This window comes from Tursiops truncatus, chromosome 2, assembly GCF_011762595.2.
Source record: "Tursiops truncatus isolate mTurTru1 chromosome 2, mTurTru1.mat.Y, whole genome shotgun sequence".
Classification (NCBI taxonomy): domain Eukaryota; kingdom Metazoa; phylum Chordata; class Mammalia; order Artiodactyla; family Delphinidae; genus Tursiops; species Tursiops truncatus.
In genome coordinates this window covers 709,540-732,605 of record NC_047035.1, presented here as the reverse complement: position 1 = coordinate 732,605, position 23,066 = coordinate 709,540, and the positions used below count along the sequence as shown (strand labels likewise).

At 64.9% G+C, this 23,066-nt stretch overlaps 1 protein-coding gene across 12 annotated transcripts in view; it reads left to right on the top strand.

Moving 5' to 3' along the window:
• Positions 1-22,805, top strand: part of PACS2 (phosphofurin acidic cluster sorting protein 2) — a 64,158-nt gene extending 41,353 nt beyond the window's left edge. For 2 of the 12 annotated variants that reach the window (XM_073799959.1, XM_073799958.1), the window contains exons 9-24: positions 2,890-3,047; positions 4,635-4,725; positions 5,094-5,168; positions 6,666-6,808; positions 8,255-8,387; positions 8,673-8,777; positions 9,068-9,174; positions 9,511-9,665; positions 10,117-10,227; positions 10,585-10,807; positions 15,185-15,227; positions 16,648-16,690; positions 16,898-17,129; positions 17,926-18,152; positions 18,412-18,525; positions 19,661-19,921. In XM_073799959.1, the coding sequence (XP_073656060.1) occupies positions 2,890-3,047; positions 4,635-4,725; positions 5,094-5,168; positions 6,666-6,808; positions 8,255-8,387; positions 8,673-8,777; positions 9,068-9,174; positions 9,511-9,665; positions 10,117-10,227; positions 10,585-10,807; positions 15,185-15,227; positions 16,648-16,690; positions 16,898-17,129; positions 17,926-18,152; positions 18,412-18,525; positions 19,661-19,779 (2,079 nt within the window). In that variant the 3' untranslated portion in view covers positions 19,780-19,921. The other 10 variants (XM_033850469.2, XM_033850466.2, XM_073799960.1 and 7 more) reach the window with 9 other exon arrangements.
• Positions 22,806-23,066: the final 261 nt, after the last annotated feature.

The window sequence follows — 23,066 nt, the reverse complement described above, 5'->3', positions numbered from 1 at the left end:
TCGCTGCCGCAGTGGCCCTCTGGACGTCACTGCCGTCTCCAGGAGCGAGGGCGATGGTGGCGCCTGCCCCGGGGGCGCTCGAGGGGCAGGCAGGGCCCCAGGTGACGCCTGCTGTGTTTCTTGACAGCCTGCTCTGAACAGATCTGGAGGAGGGCGGGACATTTTCTGTGGGGGGTGTGACCACGGGTTTCTGTGTTTTGTGTTTTTTTATCAATCAACTTTATTTTTTAGGGCAGTTTTAGGTTCACAGCAAAACTGAGCACAGAGTTCCCATGTGCCCTGTCACCCCACACACTGCCTCCCCACGATCAACATACTATGTGTTTTCAAATTTTTTCTTTTAGCTTTTTTCTAGTCTCCAAATGATGACTTTGTGTAACTGTGATAACCAGAAAAAAAAAACAAAACTTTTTTTTAATGTGATCAGAGGAAAATTAGTCCCCAGGTTCTGGACCCACCCAGGAGAGGTGGCATTTAAGTATCGAAGCCCCAAGACATCGTTATCACATGTGTCACGATGGCCCGTAAAGTGAGCTGTGTGCTTCCCGGAAGCCACGGCTGTGCGTCCACGCGCGGTGGTGGGGCATCCTCTTGCAGCAACTCTTAGCGGGTCAGCTGCTCGAAATGGGCCCGGCTCAGCCACGGTCCTTCCCACACTGACCCACAGCGTCAACATGATTCCTATCAAATCACCAGCTGCCTTTTTGCAGAAACCAACCAGCTAGTCCTGAAACTTATGTGGAAATGCAAGGGACGCAGAAGCAACAAAACAATCCTGAAAAAGCACAAGTTGGGGCTTCCCTGGTGGCGCAGTGATTGAGAGTCCGCCTGCCGGTGCAGGGGACACGGGTTCGTGCCCCGGTCCGGGAAGATCCCACATGCCGCGGAGCGGCTGGGCCCGTGAGCCATGGCCGCTGAGCCTGCGCGACCGGAGCCTGTGCTCCGCAACGGGAGAGGCCACAACAGTGAGAGGCCCGCGTACCACAAAAAAAAAAAAAAAAAAAAAGCACAAGTTGGAGGACTCACCTGTCCATTTTCAAAACTTACCTAAAGCTCCTGTCATGAGACTGTGGCGGGTCAACGAAGTAAGGTTAAGAGTCCAGAAATAAGTTCTTCTATTTATGATCGGTTGATTTTCGACAAGCTGCGAAGACCATTCAGTGGGGAGAAGAATAGCCTTTTCAGCAAATAGTGCTGGCACGACTGGATATCTGCACACAGAAGAGTGAAGCTGGACCCCTACCTCACGCCACAGCCTACAAAAATTAACTCAAAACGGGTCAGAGATCTAGATGTACAAGCTGAAACTATAGACCTCTTAGAAAAAAACAGCGTATTTGTGATCTTGGGTCAGGCAATGGTCTTTTAGATAATGACACCAAAAGCATGAGCAAACGAAGAAAAAATAGGTAAGTTGGACTACATCAAAATCTAAACTTGCTGTGCTTACAACAATACCATCAAGGAAATGAAACAACAGCCCACAGAATGGGAAAAATTTTTTGCACATCATATATCTGGGGCTTCCCTGGTGGTGCAGTGGTTCAGAATCCCCCTGTCAACGCAGGGGACACGGGTTCGAGCCCTGGTCTGGGAAGATCCCACATGCTGCGGAGCAACTAAGCCTGTGCGCCACAACTACTGAGCCTGCGCTCTAGAGCCCTCGAGCCACAACTACTGAGCCCACGTGCCACAACTACTGAAGCCCGCGTGCCTAGAGCCCGTGCTCCGCAACAAGAGAAGCCACCGCAATGAGAAGCCCACGCACCACAACGAAGAGCAGCCCCCGCTCGCCGCAACTAGAGAAAGCCCGCGCACAGCAATGAAGACCCAACGCAGCCAAAAATAGATAAATCAAATAAATTTTAAAAAATCATATATCTGATAAGAGACTTGTATCCAGAATACATAAAGAACACTTACAACTCAAAAACAGAACAATGCAGTTAAAAAATTAATTGTCCACTTTAAAAATTGGGCAAAGGATCTGACTAGATAGTTCTCCAAAGAAGAAATACAGCCAATCAGCCCGTGAAGAGATGCTTGGCATCTCTAGTCTTTGGCGAACACAGATCAGAACCACAGACTCCTCTTAATACCCACTAGGGCGGCCGTCACCAGGAACACGGAAGATAAGTGTCGACAAGGGTGTGTAACAGTGGGAACCCTCACACGTGCTGGAGGGAACGGAAGCGGTGCAGCCACTGTGGAGAACAGGCCAGCGGTGCCTTGGAAGGCTTGCCAGGCACCCAGCACCCACTGCTGAGTACTTCCCTACGAGAGATGGAAACACGTCCACACGTTTAGCACGTGCACTGATAAACAGTCACAGGAGCTTCACCTGTAGTGCAGACGCTGGGCGCATCGCCCTGTCCTCCACCGGCCGTTGGTCAGACATACTGTGACCCCTCCCTTGGGTGGCCCACTATCAAGAAGGAGCAGGCTGTGGGCAAGCACACTTACACACACACACACACACACACACACACACACACGTCACGCTGAGTGAGGGGAGGCTGCACGTGGAGCAGTTCCATTCGTGTACCATCCTGGGAAAGGCCCGGTGCACGGGGCTGGGTGGGGGGACCGTCGGGGGCAGGGGGTGCCTGGGGAGGGAAACCGTTTACGTCCTGATCGTGGCGGTACCACACCACAGCACACACTGTCATAGCACCGCTTGGTGCTCTAAAGGGTGCGTTCGGGTGTTAAAGCTTCTGAGGCTGGGGAGAAGAGCCCCCTGCGCAGCGCCCGGGTGACCGGAGGTCCCCAAGGGACTGGCTGGTGGCACAGGCTGGAGGAGGGGTGCTGGGTGGCCGTGCGCCCTCCTCCCACCTGTCCCTCAGGAGCCCCTTCCCACCGGGCCAGCCTCACACCTCGGATCCCACGTAGGTCCTGGACTCGGAGCAGGACCCTGCAGAGCATGTCCCCGAGGTGGAGGAGGACCTGGACCTTCTGTACGACACGCTGGACATGGAGAACCCCAGTGACAGCGGCCCCGACATGGAGGACGACGACAGCGTCCTCAGCACCCCCAAGCCAAAGCTCAGGTGGGCACAGCCGCTGGCCGGCGTATGCCACCACGCTGGGACACAGTGGACACGGCCGTCTGCCTTCAAAGCTGGAGGTTGGCAGAGGCCAGCCCAGGAGGAAGTCCATCTGGGGGGTCGTCCGGGCCGGAGGGAAAGGTGGTTTGTGAGAAAGCAGGCCCTCGGGGGTGCAGGCTCTGGGGAGGGGAGAGCAGGAGCCGCAGACCCCAACGGTGCCCCAGGTCTGCGGTGCTTCCAGAGGTGAGAAGTGGCGAAGTGACAGGGTCCAGTTTGTATCTGGAAAAGGTCTCTCTGGGATCTGCTGGGAGCAGCTCGGGTCATCCCTGCAGGAGGCCGTGGTGTTGGGGCAGGAGTGGGGCGGGCCGGGAAGTTGTGTGGAAGGCGGGCCCTGGGCGGGGGGTGGGGGGATGTGGGCTGGGGAGGGGGTGCTGGCTGGGCATCACAGGAGGGGACCGGTGAGCACGGGCCCACAGGGCTCCGTCCGACGCGGAGACGAGGGGCGTGCTGGGGCCACCCCCCAGGGGCACGGGTGCGGCATGGCTGGTGCTGGAAGGGAGTCTGGGGGACAGGTGATGCGGGCGCTGATGCCCGGTCTGGTGGAGAGAGCGCACGGGTCTGAGTCCGCCTCAGGAGCCGGTGGGGGTGGAGGGCGTCCAAGTCAGGCGGAGAGGTATGCGGACCGGTTGGTTTTTAAACTTAAAACAAGCATAAGTCAGACACAAGGAAGCACACACGAGAAAGGGGTGGCCATGCTGTCACCTGCCCTCCGGCTCCCGCTGCAGCCTCGCACACCCACCTCCCAGTGCAGCGTCCCCAGCTGCTGACCGGCGACCTTTGACTCAACTGCCCAGTTACCCTCCTCTGGGAGGTTGGAGACTGTGGGCTCAAGTCAGGGTGTCGGCCACTGGCCTCCTGGGGGCTCAGCCAGGCGGCTGCAGGACGGGGCTCCTGCCTCCCTTCTACCTGCTGCCCCCTCCACCTTTAAGGCCAGCACGGTGGTCGTGTCCCTCGGTATTTGCCCCCCGACCCCTCTCTGCCTTCAGTTGGAGATCTCTGCTTTTATCAGCCGCCGTGACTACCTCGGTGCCCGGCTGACCCGGGCCGTCCCCGCCTGTAGCTCCCTCCATGATGTTAGCTGTGCCTGTAGGGCGAGCCCTGGCCAGCCCGCGTCCCAGTCCTGGGGCTGAGGCGTGGCGTCTCAGGCCGGACCCTCCTGCCACGCACCGTGGTCCCGCCCCACGTGGCTTCATCACCAGACACTGCGTGAGTCCCGTCCCTCGTTTTAGCTTGACCTTCGGCTCCTGCAAGCTGGCTGTGGGTTCCCCACCCGACAGGCCTCCAGCCCGGGTGTCGGGTGCAGCTGTCAACGTGTGCCGCTGGCCACCCCGCCAGGGCCGAGGCCGAGAGCGGATGGGGTTTTGGGGCACAGGTCTGCTCAGCTGCTCTCAGGCCCTCGGGTCCTCGCCTGTGCCACGGTCCTCAAGGGTGGGGGCCCTGCTGCGTGTCCGACCCCGCCAGGCGCAGCGGCTGCGCCTTCAGCTCGGGGAGGTACTGGAGAATAACGCGCTCTCCGTCCGCGCCACCCAGGCCGTACTTCGAAGGCTTGTCCCACTCCAGCTCGCAGACAGAGATCGGGAGTATCCACAGTGCCCGGAGCCAGAAGGAGCCTCCGAGTCCGGTGAGCGGCCCGGAGCCAGGCAGCCCCGTGCTCCCACGGGGGCCCTCGGGGGGGGGGGGGGGGCGCACCCTCGGGTGGGGGTGGGGCGCACCCTCGGGTGGGGTGGGGCACCCTGACCCTTCCTGTCTGAGCCCCTCGAGGCAGCTTGCGCATTGGTGCTGGGCCGACCCAAGGCCAAGCATGCTCGGCCCGGGTCCCCCTGCCAGGCTCCAGGTGACAGTCGTGGGGTGACCCTGAACCCACAGTCCAGGAAATCCTGGCCAGTCTCCCCAGGCTGCCTCCAAGCCCAGAACCCCCTGCCCAGAGGTGAGCCAGCCTCGGTGCCATGGTCGGACACAGCCTGATTCCCTCCCGTCTCGTCCACACAGGCTGACGTGCCTGAGAAGACGCGGGCCCTCGGAGGGAAGCAGCCAAGTGACAGCATCTCCGATTCCGTGGCCCATGTGAGCAGGCGGGGCCACGTTCACGGGTGCCAACAGAGAGCCCACTTACGTGCTGCCTCTAGGGGTCTGATCCCTGACCGGCAGGTCCTCCTGCTTCCGCCACCCAGAACCTGTGCACAGAACCACGAAGGCGCCCCTGAACTCACCCCCACCCCAGGGAGGGGGCCAGGTTTCACCCCATGCCAGGGGAACGGTCAGGGATCCCCGGATTCACCCCACTCCAGGGGGACGGTCAGGGCCCCCCGGATTCACCCCACCCCAGGGGGACGGTCAGGGCCCCCCGGATTCACCCCACCCCAGGGGGACGGTCAGGGCCCCCCGGATTCACCCCACCCCAGGGGGACGGTCAGGGCCCCCCGGATTCCCCCCCCCCCCTGGGGGACGTTCTGGGCCCCCCGGATTCACCCCCACCCCTGGGGGACGTTCAGGGCCCCCCGGATTCACCCCCACCCCGGGGGGACGTTCAGGGCCCCCCGGATTCACCCCCACCCCAGGGGGACGTTCAGGGCCCCCCGGATTCACCCCACCCCCGGGGGACGTTCAGGGCCCCCCGGATTCACCCCCACCCCCGGGGGACGTTCAGGGCCCCCCGGATTCACCCCACCCCAGGGGGACGGTCAGGGCCCCCCGGATTCACCCCCACCCCTGGGGGACGTTCAGGGCCCCCCGGATTCACCGCACCGCAGGGGGATGGTCAGGGCCCCCCGGATTCACCCCCACCCCTGGGGGACGTTCAGGGCCCCCCGGATTCACCCCACCCCAGGGGGACGGTCAGGGCCCCCCGGATTCACCCCCACCCCTGGGGGACGTTCAGGGCCCCCCGGATTCACCCCACCCCAGGGGGACGGTCAGGGCCCCCCGGATTCACCCCCACCCCTGGGGGACGTTCAGGGCCCCCCCGGATTCACCCCACCCCAGGGGGATGGTCAGGGCCCCCCGGATTCACCCCCACCCCTGGGGGACGTTCAGGGCCCCCCGGATTCACCCCACCCCAGGGGGACGGTCAGGGCCCCCCGGATTCACCCCCACCCCTGGGGGACGTTCAGGGCCCCCCGGATTCACCCCCACCCCTGGGGGACGTTCAGGGCCCCCCGGATTCACCGCACCGCAGGGGGATGGTCAAGGCCCGCCCTGGATTCACCCCAGCTCTGGGGGGCAGCAGGCGTCCCCACGCTTCCCTGTCAGGCACGGCCCGTGAACACCACGGCTGGTTCCTGCTGCCCTTGTGAGGGTTCTTAGGGAAGGTCCAGAGGAGGTTTGGGGAGGGTTGGTGCGGGTCTCTCGGTGGCAGCCAGGACTGAGCCCTGTGGTTGGAGGGTGAAGTCAGCTCACTTCCCAGGGCAGCACGTGGCCGTGTCCACACGCAGGGAGCCACCAGACCAAGAGAGGCCTAGGCAGCCTCACCCAACCCAGGGCCCCTCTGGCACAGGAGCGCATGGCCGAGAGGAGGCCCCGGGGGGCGTGCGTTCCTGACCAGCGCCATTCTCTGTCCGTCAGAGCGCACCCGCCCCGGGGGAGCAGCCAGCCCCGCCCGAGGACAGCCCGGAGGTGGAGCCCTCTGCCCTGGACACGTTCACCGAGAAGCTGCCACCCAGCGGGCGGATCACCAAGACAGAGTCTCTGGTCATTCCCTCCACCAGGTGACTGGCCGCCCGGGGAGGCCATCAGGCCGGCAATGCCTGTGTGGGCCCGTGTGGGAGGGACTGTCTGACTGGATGAGCGTCACCTGGGAAGCACTCAGGTCTCCAGGCCCGTCCCGGGAGGTCCACATTGGACCCCCACCCCCCATCCGCACCGAACTAGCCGCCTGCAGGTCTGACCGGGCCGAGGTGTGGCTGCTTGCTCCGAGGGCAGGGGAGGTCCCGCTGTCCTTGACTCACGTTCTCCTGGACCAGGGACTGTACGAGTGGAGCAGGGCTTGTGCTAGGTGCCGCTGCTCCCGTGGTGCTGGGTGCCGGAGCACGTAGGGTGTGCCCCGCTGAGCCCACGTGCGCTGCGTCGGGAGAGCTGGACCCAGTGCCTGTGTGGACGGGCACAGCAGCCCTCACGGACTGTGAGGGGTCCAGCGCAGGACGTCTGTGGGGCGGGGGAGGGGGTGGCAACTGGGCCGGGGTCCCGAGGACCCTGCCTCCCAGAGTGGGTCATGTAATTGGGTGAGCGCCGCATCAAAAGCTGGGGTCTGAGGTGCAGTGACCTCAGGTGGCTTCCTGGTGGTGGACGAACCTTCTGGGTCCCTCACGTGCCCTCTTCCCCTCCCCCACCTCGATCAGGTCCTTGCTCCGGCTCTGCTGCTCCTTCCTTGGGCACCCACCCTCGCCCTCTGAGCTGCCCTGCGTGGTCACCTCCCACCTCCCCCCCCCACCCCCGGCCACAGTTGGCCACATGCCCACCACTGCCTCAGGGCCTCAGATCCCACCCCACAGCTCGCTGCCCCCTGGAGGGCCACAGAGCCGGCATGGGCCTCCGCCCCGCCCTCTCCCGGGGCTGCAGTCCCGTGCAGCTGTCGCTCAGCACGCTGCATCAGGCCTTATGCCCCGATTTTCAAGGGTGGTGCCCCACAGATCAGCCCTCACTGCCCACCGCCTGCCCGCCACCCCACGCACGTCTACTCACAGAAACGAGAAACAAAACCCAGCACTGATACGGCATTTGGTATTGAAACCCCCAGCCTAGCTCTTCACCCGATGGCAGCCCCTGCCCTGGCGTGAGACCCAGCGGGGCAGGCACCTCGAGCACCAGGGTGCCCTGTCTTACGTTTCTGTGACAGGAAGTTTCCAAAAGCAGTGGGTCTGGGCGCTGGCACTGGCCTGGCTGGGGCGCACAGAGGCCTGTGTCAGGGCCGGGAGGAGCTCCAGGCCGCCGGGCACTGGGCTGCACCAGGCTTGTGTCCTGGGCGTGGGAGGTCTCAGTCCCCACAGGTGCCCCTCGGGCCCTCTGGGGTTCGTGGGCTCTGTGTGGCCTTCGGCCCTGCTGCCTGACAGTGCACACCACACCACGACCATCCTCAACTGCCTCTGCTGCTGGGTGGCCCCTGCCTGGGGCAGTGAGTTCCTGCAGGCTGCCCCAGCCCGTCCCTTCCCCCGCAGGGCCGAGGGGAAGCAGGCCGGCCGCCGGGGCCGGAGCACGTCGCTGAAGGAGCGGCAGCCGGCGCGTCCGCAGAACGAGCGGGCCAACAGCCTGGACAACGAGCGCTGCCCGGACACTCGGAGCCAGCTGCAGGTGGGTGCCCAGCCCAGGGCGGGGACCCCGGCCACCCCCGCTGGCCCAGGGCGGGCGGCTCCAAGGCGAGGGCGCTTGTTCTCTACCTGGAGGGCTTGTCGGGACAGCCCACTGCCGCTGCTGCTGCCGCCCCGCTGCAGCGCCTTCAGCCCCGTGGCCGCTGTCCACAGCGAGGCCGTGTGTCTGAGCCCTCCCAGGTGGCTGCTGGAGAGGGGGTGGGGCTGAGCAGGTGAGGGGCAGGCGCAGCTCCCCTCACGCTGGGCTCGGCGGGCACTGTGTCTTCAGATCCCCAGGAAGACTGTGTATGACCAGTTAAACCACATCCTCATCTCAGATGACCAGCTCCCCGAAAACATCATTCTTGTCAACACCTCGGACTGGCAGGGGCAGGTGGGGAGGGGCGGCGCATCCTCCCCGCAGAGGGGAGGGGGGAGGGGGCGGCCCATCCTCCCTGCAGAGGGGAGGGGGGAGGCGGCGGCGCAGCCTCCCCGCAGAGGGGAGGGGGGAAGGGCAGTGCAGCCTCTGCAGGGTGGAGCGTCCAGGGGCTGGGCGTCCACCCGCAGGATGGAGTGGCGGGGGTGTCTGGCCAGCCTTGCCTGTTTGAGGACCCTGACCGAGGCGCGCTCACAGGCGAGGCTGGTGGTGGGTGGCTCGGAGGCTCACCCTCCGCCGCCTCCCAGTTCCTCTCAGACGTCCTGCAGCGGCACACGCTCCCCGTGGTGTGCACGTGCTCTGCTGCCGACGTCCAGGCGGCCTTCAGCACCATCGTCTCTCGGATACAGAGATAGTGAGTCCCACACCCTCCGTGGCTGCCGCCCGGGAGTCCATGGGGATCTCTGCACCCCAGCGTTTTGTGTGGCTCCGTCCTGCCGATCCGCAGTCTTGCCAGGGCAGGGAGGAGAGCAGTGGCCCAGGCGGGAGCTTCCTCAGCGCTGGGGGAATCCTGGGCGGGTCTGGGGGGCCTGGGTTCCGGTGACTCCATCAGCGTGAGCCGCGGGAGAGGCCGGGTGGAGGGGAGCAGGGGCGCCCTGGGGCCCCCCTCGGGCCCAGCGAGGACGGCCCTCGCGGCGGGGGCGGCTCCCTGAGGCGTCTGTTCCCTCTCGTCCTGCCTGCGGGACCGCAGCTGCAACTGCAATTCCCAGCCGCCGACCCCCGTGAAGATCGCCGTGGCGGGAGCGCAGCATTACCTCAGCGCCATTCTGCGGCTCTTCGTGGAGCAGCTGTCCCACAAGACCCCCGACTGGCTGGGCTACATGCGCTTCCTCGTCATCCCGCTGGGTGAGGGGCGCGCTTGAGTCCTCCGCAGGAGCCACGCGGATGCCCGGCAGCGGCGTCCGCCCTCCGAGCGCCCGCAGGCCCCGCAGCTTGGGCGACTCGATGTCGTCTTGGATTTGTTGTCGAAGTGCCAAGCAGGGGTTGGTTATTAACCTCTTAAAGTTATCAGAATCCTCTGCAAATCAAAACCAAAATCCCATTTTTCGGCTTACGCAATATGTTGCAAACAAATCTGTCTCCTGGAAAGGGCTGAGGTGTAGAGGAGACCCCTCCCCGCAGCGCAAGAGGCCGTCTGGTCTGCAGGACACACCTCGGTCCGGCCGAGTGATCTGTGTTCCAAGGAGGCCGAGAAGCCGCTTCCTTGGGGACCGGGGGTTGGGGGCCGAAGTCATCGGGGAGGCGCGGAACTGCGCGCGGGGTCCGCGCATCCTGATGCTCTCCCCTCGGCTCGCAGGCTCCCACCCGGTGGCCAGATACCTGGGCTCCGTGGACTACAGGTACAACAACTTCTTCCAGGATCTGACCTGGAGAGACCTATTCAACAAGCTGGAGGCCCAGAGCGCCGGTGAGGCCCGGGCCCCGGCCACGCCCCTTGCGCCCCCGCCCTCTAGCCTACGCTGCCACGCCCCTCGCGCGCGTGCCCACGTCGCCACGCCCCCCCAGCCCTGGCGCCCACCCCACCAAGCCTCCGTGAGAACCCGAGTCATTCGCTGTCCCCTGAGACGCGACCTGTGTGCCTGCCTTTTTCTCAGGCCCCTCTGGGGCCTGAGCGCCTGGGAGGGAGGTGGGGTCAGCGGGCCGGGCCAGTGGAGCCTCGGCCAGGATGCTTCCCTTTGCCCACCGTGAGTGTCAGAGGTCCTTGGCGACCGGGCCCCCGGGGAGGGCTCTTCAGGACTTGGACAGGCCTTGCTGCCCTCCCCAGGACCCCGTGAGGGTGGCTGCCAGAGGAGCTGCTCAGCCGCCCCCAGCATGGCCGCCTGGATTCGGGGTGCTGGCGTGCAGCACCCCACGAACCCCTCCTGGTCTCCTCGTGCAGTGCAGGACACGCCAGACATTGTGTCGAGGATCACGCAGTACATCTCAGGGGCCAACTGCGCCCACCAGCTGCCCATCGCGGAGGCCATGCTGACCTACAAGCAGAAGAGGTACCTCCTGGGGCCTGGGTGGGTGTGGGGCGGCGGCAGCGACCCACCGTCCCTCTGCGGTCTCGGCGGGCAGCCCGCAGTTCTCGCTGTCCCAGCTCCTTGGGTTGCTCATTGGGCTCTGCTGGAGGGAAGCCGAGCTGGGATCGGGGGAGCCTGTGAGCCATCCGAGCAGCCCCCAGTTCTCCTCGACCACTGCACCCTTTCCCGATGCGTATCGGAGTTAGAATGAGCTGGTCGCTTTTTCTTTCTCGTTGTGTGTGTTGGGACTTCCGGTAGTAAAAGTTACAAGAATAGTGGTCCTGGTGCTTGGCCCCCAGCAGCGACCTGCCTTCTCTAGCCTGGGCACACGCTCCTCCAATAGCGGGGCTTCCCGGCAGGGAGACCCGTTTCTCACCCCGCCCAGTGCAGGACGGTGGTCAGGGGCCGTGCCCAAGGCGGGGTGGGCCTGGGCGCACAGGTTGGGGGATCGAGCGGCCCCTTAGCCAGCCCCCGGACAGAGGCGTCCAGGTGGGGAAGGGCAGGAATAGGCAGACCACGCCGGGCTGATGAAGTACAGCTCCCCCGCTCCCGTCGGGGACGGTGCTCAGCTCCTTAAGGCGGAGGCAGAATCGAGCCAAAGCCTCTGCAGGCGGCCAGCGCACAGCCTAGCGCAAGGTTCCCGGCTCTTCCTCTGCGCGGGGCACGGGGACCGCTGTGCACAGCCTAGCGCAAGGTTCCCGGCTCTTCCTCTGCGCAGGGCACGGGGACCGCTGTGCTGGTGCCGTGCCTGGGGGTGCCTCGCCGCACCTGAGCATCTAGTAACGTCATGTTTTTCTCTTTGGTGGCTTTCTGAAAAGGAGAAAGAACTTTCATTTTGACTTTACTCTCAGGTACCGCTGTCCCTGGGGCCGCGCCCCCTTCTGCCCGCTGGCTGGTCTTTAAGGCTGTTTAGCAGTGTCAGCAGGTGGGCCCCGGTGCACTGCCAGCTGCCCTAGCCAGGCCTGCACTCGGGCCCCCACCCAGCTGCAGCGACAAAAGCCTGCTGCCTGCAAGTCGCCGGGCAGGCTCTTTGTTTCCGTCCTGAGTTTGGGTTTAAGAAATGGCCGACTGAACTTCTTCTCCCAGAGCTGCTCCATCTCTGAAGCCTGGCGGCGCTGCCTCTTAAATGAGCAGCGGGGGCTGGTTTCACCCCGAGAGCTGCCGGGTGCTGGCAGCTCTCTCCGACTGTGGGCCTTGCTCCCAGCACATGGTACCAGCAGCTGGGGGAGGATGGCGTTCATGCGGACCCTCCACGTGGGGGCAGTGGGGAGAGGGGATGGGGAGCTCGCCCTGGGTGGCGGCAGTGGTCCGTGGCCAGCCCCGAGCCCCCGCCGCCCTGCACCCAGGCCGCGTTTACCTGGGTGGGACCGCTGCGCACGGCGAAGTGCTCGTCTCCCCCAAGGCGGCTCCACCCTCGGTTTGGCTGTCTGTTGGGAGCTGAGCTCCGGATGCTCCCAGAGTTGCCCTTTCACACAGGGCCCCTGCCTGCCTGGCGTCCTGCACTGGGTCCCTCAGGGCGCTTCTCTGCCATGGGTCTCAGGTTATTTGCTCTCCTGGGAAAGCCCCCCAGGGAGGGTCCTTGGGTCCCAAGTGGCCTCTCTGCTGGGCCCTGGGCCAGACCAGGAGGAGGGGTCTAAGCTCGTTGGACTGTCCTGCTAAACAAGCCTCAGGGGCTAGAGAAAGACCAGCCGTGGTGTGCGCTGCTGACCCCTCGGGCTGTCCTGTGGGCCTGCGCCGGCTTCCCTCCCCTCCCCCCCCCCCCCCAGCCGAGGCGCCGGGAGTCGCGGCATGCTGCGCTGCCTGGGCCACAGCTTCTCGACTGTGCTGCGGTTGGCGCTCGTGAGCCTCGAGCCGGGGCTTAGGAGACCCTGAGCCTCCTCCGTGCCTCGTGCCCCCGCCTCCGCGTTACAGTGGTGACACCGGCATGGGGGGTCGGGCGGGGGCTCCGGATGCCCTGCTGGAGCCCTGTGAAGGCAGCGTGCCATCCACGCTTGGAGCCCGGGGCTGGAAGCGCAGCAGGTCGGCCTTTGCCTGCTGTGACAGAGAACAGGCTGCTGTCCACCTGGAGGGGTCAGGAGACCCAGGAGAGGATGGGCAGCGGGCACGGCCCTTCTGGTCCCTCTCCAGCCCAGGCCCCGTGAGGGCACCTGCAGGGAGGGGCCTATCTGCCCAGCGCCAGCTCCCGGCCTGGGCTCGGACCCGCCGTTTGTCCCCCCGGGCAACCGCTAGAGGGCTTCCCAGCGCCTCTACACCAGCCTCGTGTGGGCTGTGCCCCCTCAGCCTCCAAGCCCCCCCCCCCCCCCTCAAGGGGAGGCACGCCACACCACCCCCCATGTGCGGGTCTCAGGAGCCACGCCCAGGGGCCTTGCCGCAGAGCCGCGGCTCAGGCCCTAGGAGTTCTGTCCGCTGCCCTGCCAAGAACACGTGTGCCCCTCCGCACCCAGGGTCCAGGGTGAAGGTCTCGGTGGAAGCTGGTGTCACCCCCGTCTCGCCGGGCGCGTGCCGCGTTCTGGATGTGGTCTGCATGGCCCAGGGGCGGCTTGGCTTTGGCGTTTGTGGCGAGCAGTCCCTGAGTCCCGTCTCTTGAGGCCCCCGTTTGCCTGCCTTTCTGCGTGCTGATCGTGGGGCGGAGGGGCGGGGGGGGGGACGGGCCGTGGCTCGCCGAGGGTGGGAGCCCTGAGGGTCCGAGCCTCCCGTGCGCTGGGCCAGGGACCCCACCCGGCTTCCTGCTTCTTGCCGCCCTGCATGCAGAAGGAGGTCTGGGCGCAGGATTTGGGTTGATTCGTTGCTTGAAATGAAAAAAGAGAAGTTTTCTCTTCCAACTGTACTCTCCTTGCAAGGGGGAGAGAGACTGGTAATCTGGTCATTTTCAATTGGATGGACTGAACCTGTAGGGTCTTTCACCCAAAAACATTTGCTGTCTCTTTTGCGAAGGTGGGGTGGGTGGTGCCGGGGCAGAGGTCGTGGGTGCCCAGATCCCGGGGGTGCCTTGGGGGGGGGGCGGCGGCTCCTGCCGGGACCAGCCTGACAGCACTTTGTGCTGGCCCCTGGGCCAGGGTCACTTGGCCAGCTGGTGGCCACACTTCACGGGGAGCGCCAGCCAGGTACAGGCCTCCGCCCCCCCACAGGGGCAGGGAGGGGAGGGCCTCTTGAAGGCTCTGGCGACGTGGGGCTCCTGGTCCCGGGAGTTGGTACCCAGGGAGGCCCCCCCAACCACCTGCTTGGAGCAGAGGCTTCTCCCTGAGTGACACCCCTGGGCCACTGCCTTGCGTGGCGCGCACGTGTGGACTCACCCGCAGAAGAGTTGATCTTTGACGACAGGCTCTGGTTTAGGGAGATGAGACAAATGGAACTGGGAGGTCAGCTCGGAGAGCAGGCCCACGGCTGGGTGGACGCCGCCAGCCGAGGAAGCGGGGAGGGGCGCCTATCTTCCCTGAAGCTGGGGGAGGGACAGAAGGCTCAGGACCGGCCCCGCCCTGGGGACCTACACGGAGGCGGCCAAGAAGGAGGCGCTCTCCCAGCCGCCGGTGGAGCCTCAGTCCTGCGGGAGAACCCCTCGGACCACAGCCCAGGCTAAGGCGGACACCAGGCGGGGGCAGGAGCAGCCCTGGCTGGGGAGGAGGGAGAGGAAGAGACGGGTTTGCACCCCCTCGGCTCCTGCCAACACCCGCACCCAGGGCCCTTGGACACTGGATGCCTTTGCCACCGATGGGCTGTGACCAGCGGTTCCGGCGAGGCTGAGGTTCTGCCAGAAGTCCTGCAGAGCCCGTGGGCACAGAGCAGCAGCACAGCCCACAGAGCCTCAGTCTCGCCCTCGGGCTCCTCTTGGGGCATCGTTCTGTTAGAACGTGGCGTGTGCACCCCATCACCGAGGCCAAAGTCCTGGAGATAGGCCCCCCCCACAGTGGGCACCAGCTTTACCCAGACCGTCTGGGAGAAAACCTCCCTAGCCTGGCTTGGGCCAGTCACCCCCGATCACTGGCAGAGGCCCAGACTGTTCCTGGGGCATCCTGGGGGCACAGAAAGCCGGCCTCTCGGGGCTCAGTGAGTGGGGCCAGCAGGAAGACCTTTGGGCTAGGCTGGGCTGGCTGCCCCGAGCCCCAGGCCCCCAGGATAGAGTGGCGGATTCCTGGGCGAGGCTGCACTCTCCACCCTTCCCCTCTGGGCTGTCCCGTGGGCCTCTGGACCTCGGTGCAGAGATGCGTTTGCCCTTTCTGTATGTCAGAAGGGTTTGCGGGTCTGAGGTCCAGGCCAGGCGTCCTGCGGGAGGGTGGGAGCGAGGCAGTGGGTGGGGCAGGGCCGCTCCGAAAGGGCCTGCCCCTCGGGGAGAGCGCTAACTGTCTGTTTCCCTCGTCTTAGCCCCGACGAAGAGTCCTCTCAGAAGTTCATTCCCTTCGTAGGGGTGAGTACTGCTCGGGCAGGCAGTGCCCTGCGCAGAGCTTCGCTGCCGCCTGGCTGGCTCCGCCTGCTGCCGCGAGACCGTTCCTCTGCCGAGAGGTCTTCCATAATCGCTCTGTTCTTGCATTAACTTGATCTGTTCCAGAACCTTCCTCACCAGTTTGAGCTGAGGACTTGCCTTATACGTTTCTCCCACCCTAAAGCTCTCTGTTTTTTCTTGCTGCGGTTGGGGGGTGAGCCCAGGCGTATCGCTGCCCCGGCTCTGCTGGGGCCTGACATGTGGAAGCAGGCAGCCCACCTGGGGGTGAGGATCCAGTTCTCAGCACCGTCCTGGGTGTCCGGGCCCAGTGTCAGGCTCAGCTCTTCAGGGGGTACCGAGGGTCGGCGGGCCTCAGGACAGGCCCCGCCTGGGGTGGGGGCAGAGGGCTGCCTCTGTCCTCTGGGAGCCGCAGGGCAGGCTTGCTCGGCTGGGATCACCCCTGTAAGTTGGGAGGTTTTGCTTTTTCCCACTGCCAAGGAGTAAGGGCTACTCCTCGCTGGCCAGGCCACGCGTCCACAGCCTGTGGTCCCACCGTGGTCTCCAGCCCGGCCTCTGCTGTGAGAGCCGTACGGCAGCCTGGCAGACAGCAGGGCTCCTAGGCCGTGGTTCGCTCTGCTCAGGCGTCAGGTGGCTGCTGGCTGTACTTGGAGGGTGCTGGTCCGGAGCAGCCTGTCCTGAGGAAGCTGCTGCGGTGACAGGAGGGCCTGTCCCGCCGGCTGCACTTGAGATGCCACCGCGTGACCGAGGCAGGAGCCGTTGTTGTTGTCGTGATTTCTTTCACGTGACACAGCTCCCGCCCTGGTCAGGGTGGGGCCAGGCCCCCCCTCCCCACCAGCAGCCCACGCGGGTTTGGAGCAGGCCCCAGGGCTGCCTTAGGGCCCCGCTGGGCAGGGCTCCCTCACTCCAGCACCTGACCCGCTGACATCTGCGCCCGCCAGTCTCACAGGCACGCAGTTTGCTGAGTCCAGGGTGTGGGCCCTGAGAGTTTCGCTCGTGGAGGTAGGGCGCCAGTCCTGCCGGAGGCCACGTGTGTCCTGAATGCTGGCCACAGCTCAGGGCCAGGCCAGGGGCTGGCTGGCAGCCTTCGTCCCGGGAGTGAGGGGTGGCCACAGAGCTTGCTTTAATTCAAGGACGTCTCCCAAACATGCCCCCTGCACAGGGAGGTCCCTCAGCAGGGCCCGTACCGTGGCTGACCACGCAGGCGGTGGCTCCCTTGAGCTTAGCTCTGTCCCACAGACTGAGGGGCTGGGACCTGGCTCGGCCCCAGGAGTTCCTGGGGGCTGGGGGCACATGGAGGATGGGTGGTAGGAAAACAGGTCCCTGCCCGGTGTGGAGTCCCAGCGCCACCCCTGGGCCACTGCCAGCACGTTCCGTTGCCTTCTAGGTGGTGAAGGTTGGAATAGTGGAGCCATCTTCGGCCACTTCAGGTAACTCCATCATCCCTGCATTGGGGGCTGGGGTGCAGGAGGGCCGGGGCAGCCCCAGCACCAACACGCACCTTGCTGAGGGGCTTCTGTTCCCCATGGATGGGCCACTCCTGACCCTGGAGGCCTGACAGCTCCCCCTCAGCCTAAGCGGGGGGTGGGGGGGGCGGGGGGAGGGGTCTCCCGCTTCCCACACATGCCCCCACCCAGCCCACAGCTGCCTGGCCTCCCTGCCACGTCTGGGTCCAGAGGGCTTGGGGCAGAGCAGCGCGGGAGCTCAGCACTGGCCCCCGACTCCTTCCCAAGGTGACTCAGATGACGCGGCCCCCTCGGGCTCCAGCGCACTCTCGTCCACCCCACCGTCCACATCTCCCGCGGCCAAGGAGGCCTCACCCACCCCGCCCTCCTCCCCGTCGGTGAGCGGGGGCCTGTCCTCCCCCAGGTAAATGCAGCCATGTGGGCGGACGCTGCCCCCCAGCTCACGCCGTCCGTCCCCTCAGCGCAGCAGGGACTGTGCTGAGAACACTGGCAGTTCCTCGTGGTCCCTGGCTGTACCCTGGGGTGCCAGGAAGCAGAGGGTCAGGGCGGAAGGTGGGCTCAGCGGCCCTGCAGGGGCCGTGGTGGTGTCGACCAAGGCTCATCAGACAAGTGAGTCGGGGCGCTGGACTGCTCAGTCCTGGCCTGGTGTCTCCCCACCTCGCCCCACCCCCTGCCTTCCTAGGGACGGGAACTACAGAGTACAAATACGGGGTGCTCTGCACACAGAGGGGATTTTGGAAACTCAGATGTGAGTAGAAGGCGCGGGGACAGTGGGTGGGGGGTCCGCAGCCCCCGTCGGATGCCCTCGAGGCTCTCGTGAGCAGAGCTCGCCCAGGCAGGACCGCCGCAGGGTCGGGGAGGACTTGGGCCCTGAGACTGCACCTCCAAGGGGTCGGTGGGCCTGGGCCCACCAGACAGAGCGGCAGCGTGGGCAGGCGGCAGGTCTGGACACTCCTGGGTGACCCCAGCATCGTGACGATGCTGGAGCCACGGGTGCAGATGGGGCTGCCCCAGGAGACCAGGACGGCCCGCCAGCGGGCTCTGGGCCCCGAGCTCCCCTCCGTCCTCAGCTGCTGCCGGTGGTCCCCCGATGCCGGGCAGCACAGGCACCAGCGGGCGCCTCCTCGCCTGTGCCAGCCGTGGGGGTGCTGCCGTCACCCGCTGAGGACGGAGGGGTGAGCCTCCCTCGTCTTTCACAGCCAGGGCGTCGGCGCCGAGCTGATGGGGCTGCAGGTGGATTACTGGACGGCAGCCCAGCCCGCAGACAGGAAGAGAGATGCGGAGAGGAAGGACCCGCCCACCACCAAAAACACACTCAAGTGCACCTTCCGGTCTCTCCAGGTCAGCAGGCTGCCCAGCAGCGGCGAGGCTGCGGCCACGCCCACCATGTCCATGACCGTGGTCACCAAGGAGAAGAACAAGAAGGGTGAGGTGGGGAGGCGGGCTGGCTGTCGGGACAATCGAAGGGGCCGCCGGGCAGGCCCTGAGGGCACCACAGGCCTGGGGGCCGCTTCTGTCCAGAGCCCCGGGCAAAGGCCTCCTGGTGGGCGGGCGGTGGCAGGCAGGGTCCGTGCGGAAGGGGGTCCAGATGAGCAGGGTCCAAGGGCCAAGGTGAGCCCACAGCCCCTGCTACCCCCCATCCCTGAGGGACAACGGGAGGACAGCACAGCCCCTTTTCCTCCTAGTGATGTTTTTGCCCAAGAAAACCAAGGACAAGGATGTAGAGTCCAAAAGCCAGTGCATCGAGGGCATCAGCCGCCTCATCTGCACCGCCAAGCACCAGCAGAACATGCTGCGGGGTGAGCCGCCCCGCCTGCCTCCCTGCCTCCCTGCCTCCCTGCCTCCCTGCCTCCCTCTCCCTCCCTGCCTCCCTCTCCCTCCCTCTCCCTGCCTCCCTGCCTCCCTCTCCCTTGCCTCCCTCCCTGCCTCCCTCTCCCTCCCTGCCTCCCTGCCTCCCTGCCTCCCTCTCCCTCCCTGCCTCCCTGCCTCCCTGCCTCCCTCTCCCTCCCTGCCTCCCTCTCCCTCCCTGCCTCCCTGCCTCCCTCTCCCTCCCTGCCTCCCTCTCCCTCCCTGCCTCCCTGCCTCCCTCTCCCTCCCTGCCTCCCTGCCTCCCTGCCTCCCTCTCCCTCCCTGCCTCCCTCTCCCTCCCTGCCTCCCTGCCTCCCTGCCTCCCTCTCCCTTGCCTCCCTCCCTGCCTCCCTCTCCCTCCCTGCCTCCCTGCCTCCCTGCCTCCCTGCCTCCCTGCCTCCCTCCCTGCCTCCCTGCCTCCCTCTCCCTTGCCTCCCTGCCTCCCTGCCTCCCTGCCTCCCTCTCTCTGTCTCTCTGTCTCTCCTCTGTCTCTCTCTCTGTCCCCCAGCGGGAGTGTGTGTGGGGGGAGGATATGGAAGTAAACCAGAGCCGAGCTGGGTGGCTTTTCTAAGTTCACCTCAGGAAATGCTTTGGTTTGCTATGAAGTCATACTGCGTAGTTTGAGCTTTGAACACGCGTGGAGGAGGCTATTCGTGTGCGTGGAATGGTTTTCTCAGCCCTTTGTGCTTTATCTCAGCCTTTCTATAGAAGATACTCTGCAAATAACAGAATATGAGCTCTCGAGATTTTTCTTTTTTCATGAGCTCAAGTCTGCCTGCCTCTGTTGATTTTCTGGTTTAAGTGGAGAGTGTTTTAAATTGGGTTTGCAGACCCCTGCTGAGGCAGAGGGGCTGTGGACAAGCAGGTCCCCTGAAGTCGGGAAGGGGCTGGCCGTGGGGGCGGTGGTGGGCAGCTGGCAGGAAGGTCAGCAAGGTGGGCTGGGCCGTCCCAGACCTCTTCCTACGGGGCCACTGAGAACCAGCGAGTGTTGCCTGGGAGTCCCCGGGGGTGTCAGGCCCTCCAGCCTCGTTCTGTGCCACGGCCTGGAGGAGGGGCAGGTGGGTCAGGCGGTCTTGTCCCCCACAGTCCTCATCGACGGTGTGGAGTGGAACGACGTCAAGTTCTTCCAGCTGGCGGCCCAGTGGTCCTCCCACGTCAAGCACTTCCCCATCTGCATCTTCGGACACTCCAAGTCCACCTTTTAGCCCCGCCTGCCAAGGGGCCGCGCCGGCTCCCCGCCCTGCAGCCCTGCGATGGCCGAGCGCCGGGAGGGCCCAGCTGCTTTTCTGTTAACATTTCAGTTTACTGCAGAGACAGACCCTTAAAAACCCAGAGAAAAACAGTCTTAAGTATGAACATGCTCACTACCTGGAAACTAACGGGGCAGCCCCCCACCGGGACCCCACAACTGCTCTGCTTCTTAACCAGAACGTTCGGCAGGGGTGGGAGGTCAGGCGGACAGTGTTGAACTTGAGAATCGTGGAAGGTGTGTTGTGGCCTCAGGACTCCCCCCACCCAGCCCCCCAACAAGAAGGGTTCTTGCCTTTGCGTCCTGTCCTTCCTGAAAGCCAGGACTCTGCTTCCTCGGAGCCAGGGTCCGGCAGGCGGCCACCCCGACCCCCGGCTGCCTGTGTGCCCAGGCACCGAGCTGGGTGGCCAGAGGCCAAAGGCCAGCCTTCTGTCGGGGGCGTCCTGGGCAGAACAGAGGCCAGTCAGGCCAGTCAGCCCAGCCCTGGGCCCCAGCCACCAACCAGGCAAGAGATGCCCCGGCACCGCCCACTCGTGGATCCCAGTGACCTCCAGCCACAGGGGGCAGTGGCGGTTTTATAGTTGCGGATTTTTTAATGCTTTCAAATACATGTTGCAATGTAGCTGCCAAAAAGACGTTGCTCTTCTGAAGCCCCGACAGCCCCTTAGGGCTGAGGCAGAGCAGCTGTGCTGCCCGGGGTCCCCGCCCCCCACACCCACTGCTCCCCCCCGGCCGTCCCCGCGGCGCCGCTCTGCTTCTGCGAGTTGTGCCTGCCCCAGACTTAGTGGGCACGGTGGCTTCCGCAGCTGCCACCTCCTGCCCCCACCCCAGCCCCCGTGCTGGCTGGGAGGTGTTTGGCCAGGCAGCCAGGTGTTTGTCCTCTGAAGCACTAATGTGGCCAGTTAGAGCTCAGACAAGGCGGCCAGACCATAGGGGCCAAGCCCCGTTGGGGCTGTGGGTGAAGCTGGGGCCCCACCTCTAGGCCGGGCTCCTCAGGACGGAGATGTTTGTGGTCTGGGTCCCTGCGGAGGGGGGCGAGCCTACCCTCCACCTGAGGCCAGGGTCCTCGCCAGTCCTCCCACTACCCCACAGGCCTGCAGCCCAGCACTCCACAGGAAGAGCCCCCCAGCTCCTGCCCCTTGGCAGCTGTGGCGGTAGGACCATGGTGACCCACCCAGGGGGCTGTGAGCCCAGTTTCCTAGGGCCGAGAGCCACACATGCTGTGCTCAGAAACAGTGCCAAACGCAGACAGGCTGCAGGCCTTTCCTGCTCTTCTGGAGGACGGGCCTCACCAACAGCCTGTGGCACAGAGGGGTCCCACTTAGTGGATGGAAAATGGCTTATTTTATTACCTGCTTACCTCCCCCAGGTGGCTGTACAGGGTCCGAGTGTCCATGGCTGAGGGCCTTGGACCTAGCTGGCAGACAGCGTTTGGACATGGCCTTGGACCAGGGGCCCTGCCCCTCCCTGGGAAGGACCTGGGGGAGGGTGCAGGCCGCTGAGCTGAGGACCCCTTGGGCGGCCTGTGCAGCATCTGCCTGCGGCTACACTCAGAAGCAGCCTGGGGACCTTGAGCCTCCCCCCTCGTTCCCACCACTGGCCTCAGGGCCTTGGTTACTGCTCGCGTTTCCAAAGGTCACACTCAACGGGAAGGAGGTGCAGGTGACACACCCTTGACTTAGCTTTCCAGCTGCAGAGCTAGTTTTAGAAGAAGGGCCAAAGGGGGCTGTCCCATCCACCCCTACTGTGAGCTGTCTTCCTCACGCCTCCCTGTGTCCTTGTACCCACAAGGAGAAGACACCCAGCACCTCCACCCTGTGCCGCTGGGCCTGCAGAGCCCAGTTGTGGTCTGTCCAGTGCCACGGGGCCCACCGGCCACACTGTTTATGGGCCCAGGAGGTCGTGCAGATGACCCCAACCACCATAACTCACTTGGAGACCTGGGCTTTGCTCACGCTGGTGCCTCGGTTTCCCCATCGGCTAAACGGGGATGGTCACGTTTCCCCAGCCTACCTCATGGAGCTGTTCTGAGGATACATACAAAAGCACTTTGTCCCTGGGAGGAAGGTGATGCAGAAGCCAAAGCCGTCTGTGACTGAGCCAGTGCAGCCGTGAGCACGTGGAGGGCGGTGGGGGCAAGTGAGGAACACGGGCCCCAGACCATGACCCACATGACAGGAGCAGGGGTCCTCAGCCCATTGGGTGACCAGTGGTCCTTAGGACTCAAAGGTTAAGCCACCAGCCACATTCGGGTAAGGCCAGGCTCCTCGTGGGCCTGGTGGCATGGTGTGGGCAAGCTCTGCCCTCGCTGAGGTCCCGTGGAGGTGAGCTCCAGCCCTGTATCCGGGCCACTGCTTCTCCCTCCTTGTGTTGGTCCCCTGGGTCCCCATCTCCTCAGGGCATGCAGGCCGGTGTCCCGAGTCAGTGTCACGGCTGCAGATCCAGAAGGAGAGGGACTCTGGGCCCAGAACCAAAGGTCTCTGTGCAGCGGCAGGCAGATCAGAGCAGCCAGGGCCAGCATTGCTGCCCTGTCCTCACTCCCAGATATGAAGACCTGACTGGCCTTTGTCCCAGAACAGGTTCCTCATGACAAGACCGGGCCACTTGCTCCCAAAGGCCAGTTGCCTGACCCCTACACCTGTTCCTTGACCCCTCCCGAGACCCGTCCTGTCCTCCGGTGGAGAGGAAGATAAGTCCTTGGCAGGGGCCTGAGGACTGGGCTTGGGGGTCCCTCCCCCAGGGGAGGCTAAGGGGTGCCGCCGTGCGTTCCTGCAGACCCCCCCGTCCAGTTCTTTGTGCGTTGTTTGGTTTCTAGGATGTACGTGTTGCTAGGTTTTTGTGTGTTTTTTTTTAATGGAAAACAGGATTAATGTAAATAGCGTTTTTGGAAAACAGATTCTAATCTCACGTTATGTGACCACGTGGAGTATTTTAAGGTGCTGATGCGACACTAATAAACGCGGGGAGCACTCCCAGGCCCTCCCTCGCCTGCTGTGTGATTCCTCTCGAGCAGCCTCGGCCCCTCCGTCCGTCCAGGCGCGAGCTCCGCCCGCCCGTCGCGGGCCGGCGCTCCGAGGCCCCCACGCGAGGCGGGGACCCAAGGGGGCCTGGGGTCAGGGCGCGGACGGCCGGGGGCGTCTGCGAGGCGAGCCCCTCCGAGCGGCGCGGGGCCGGGACTCCTCGAGAGCCCGAGATGAAGCCCCGGGCCATGGACACCGGAGTGGAACCAGGTCCGCGTGGCGA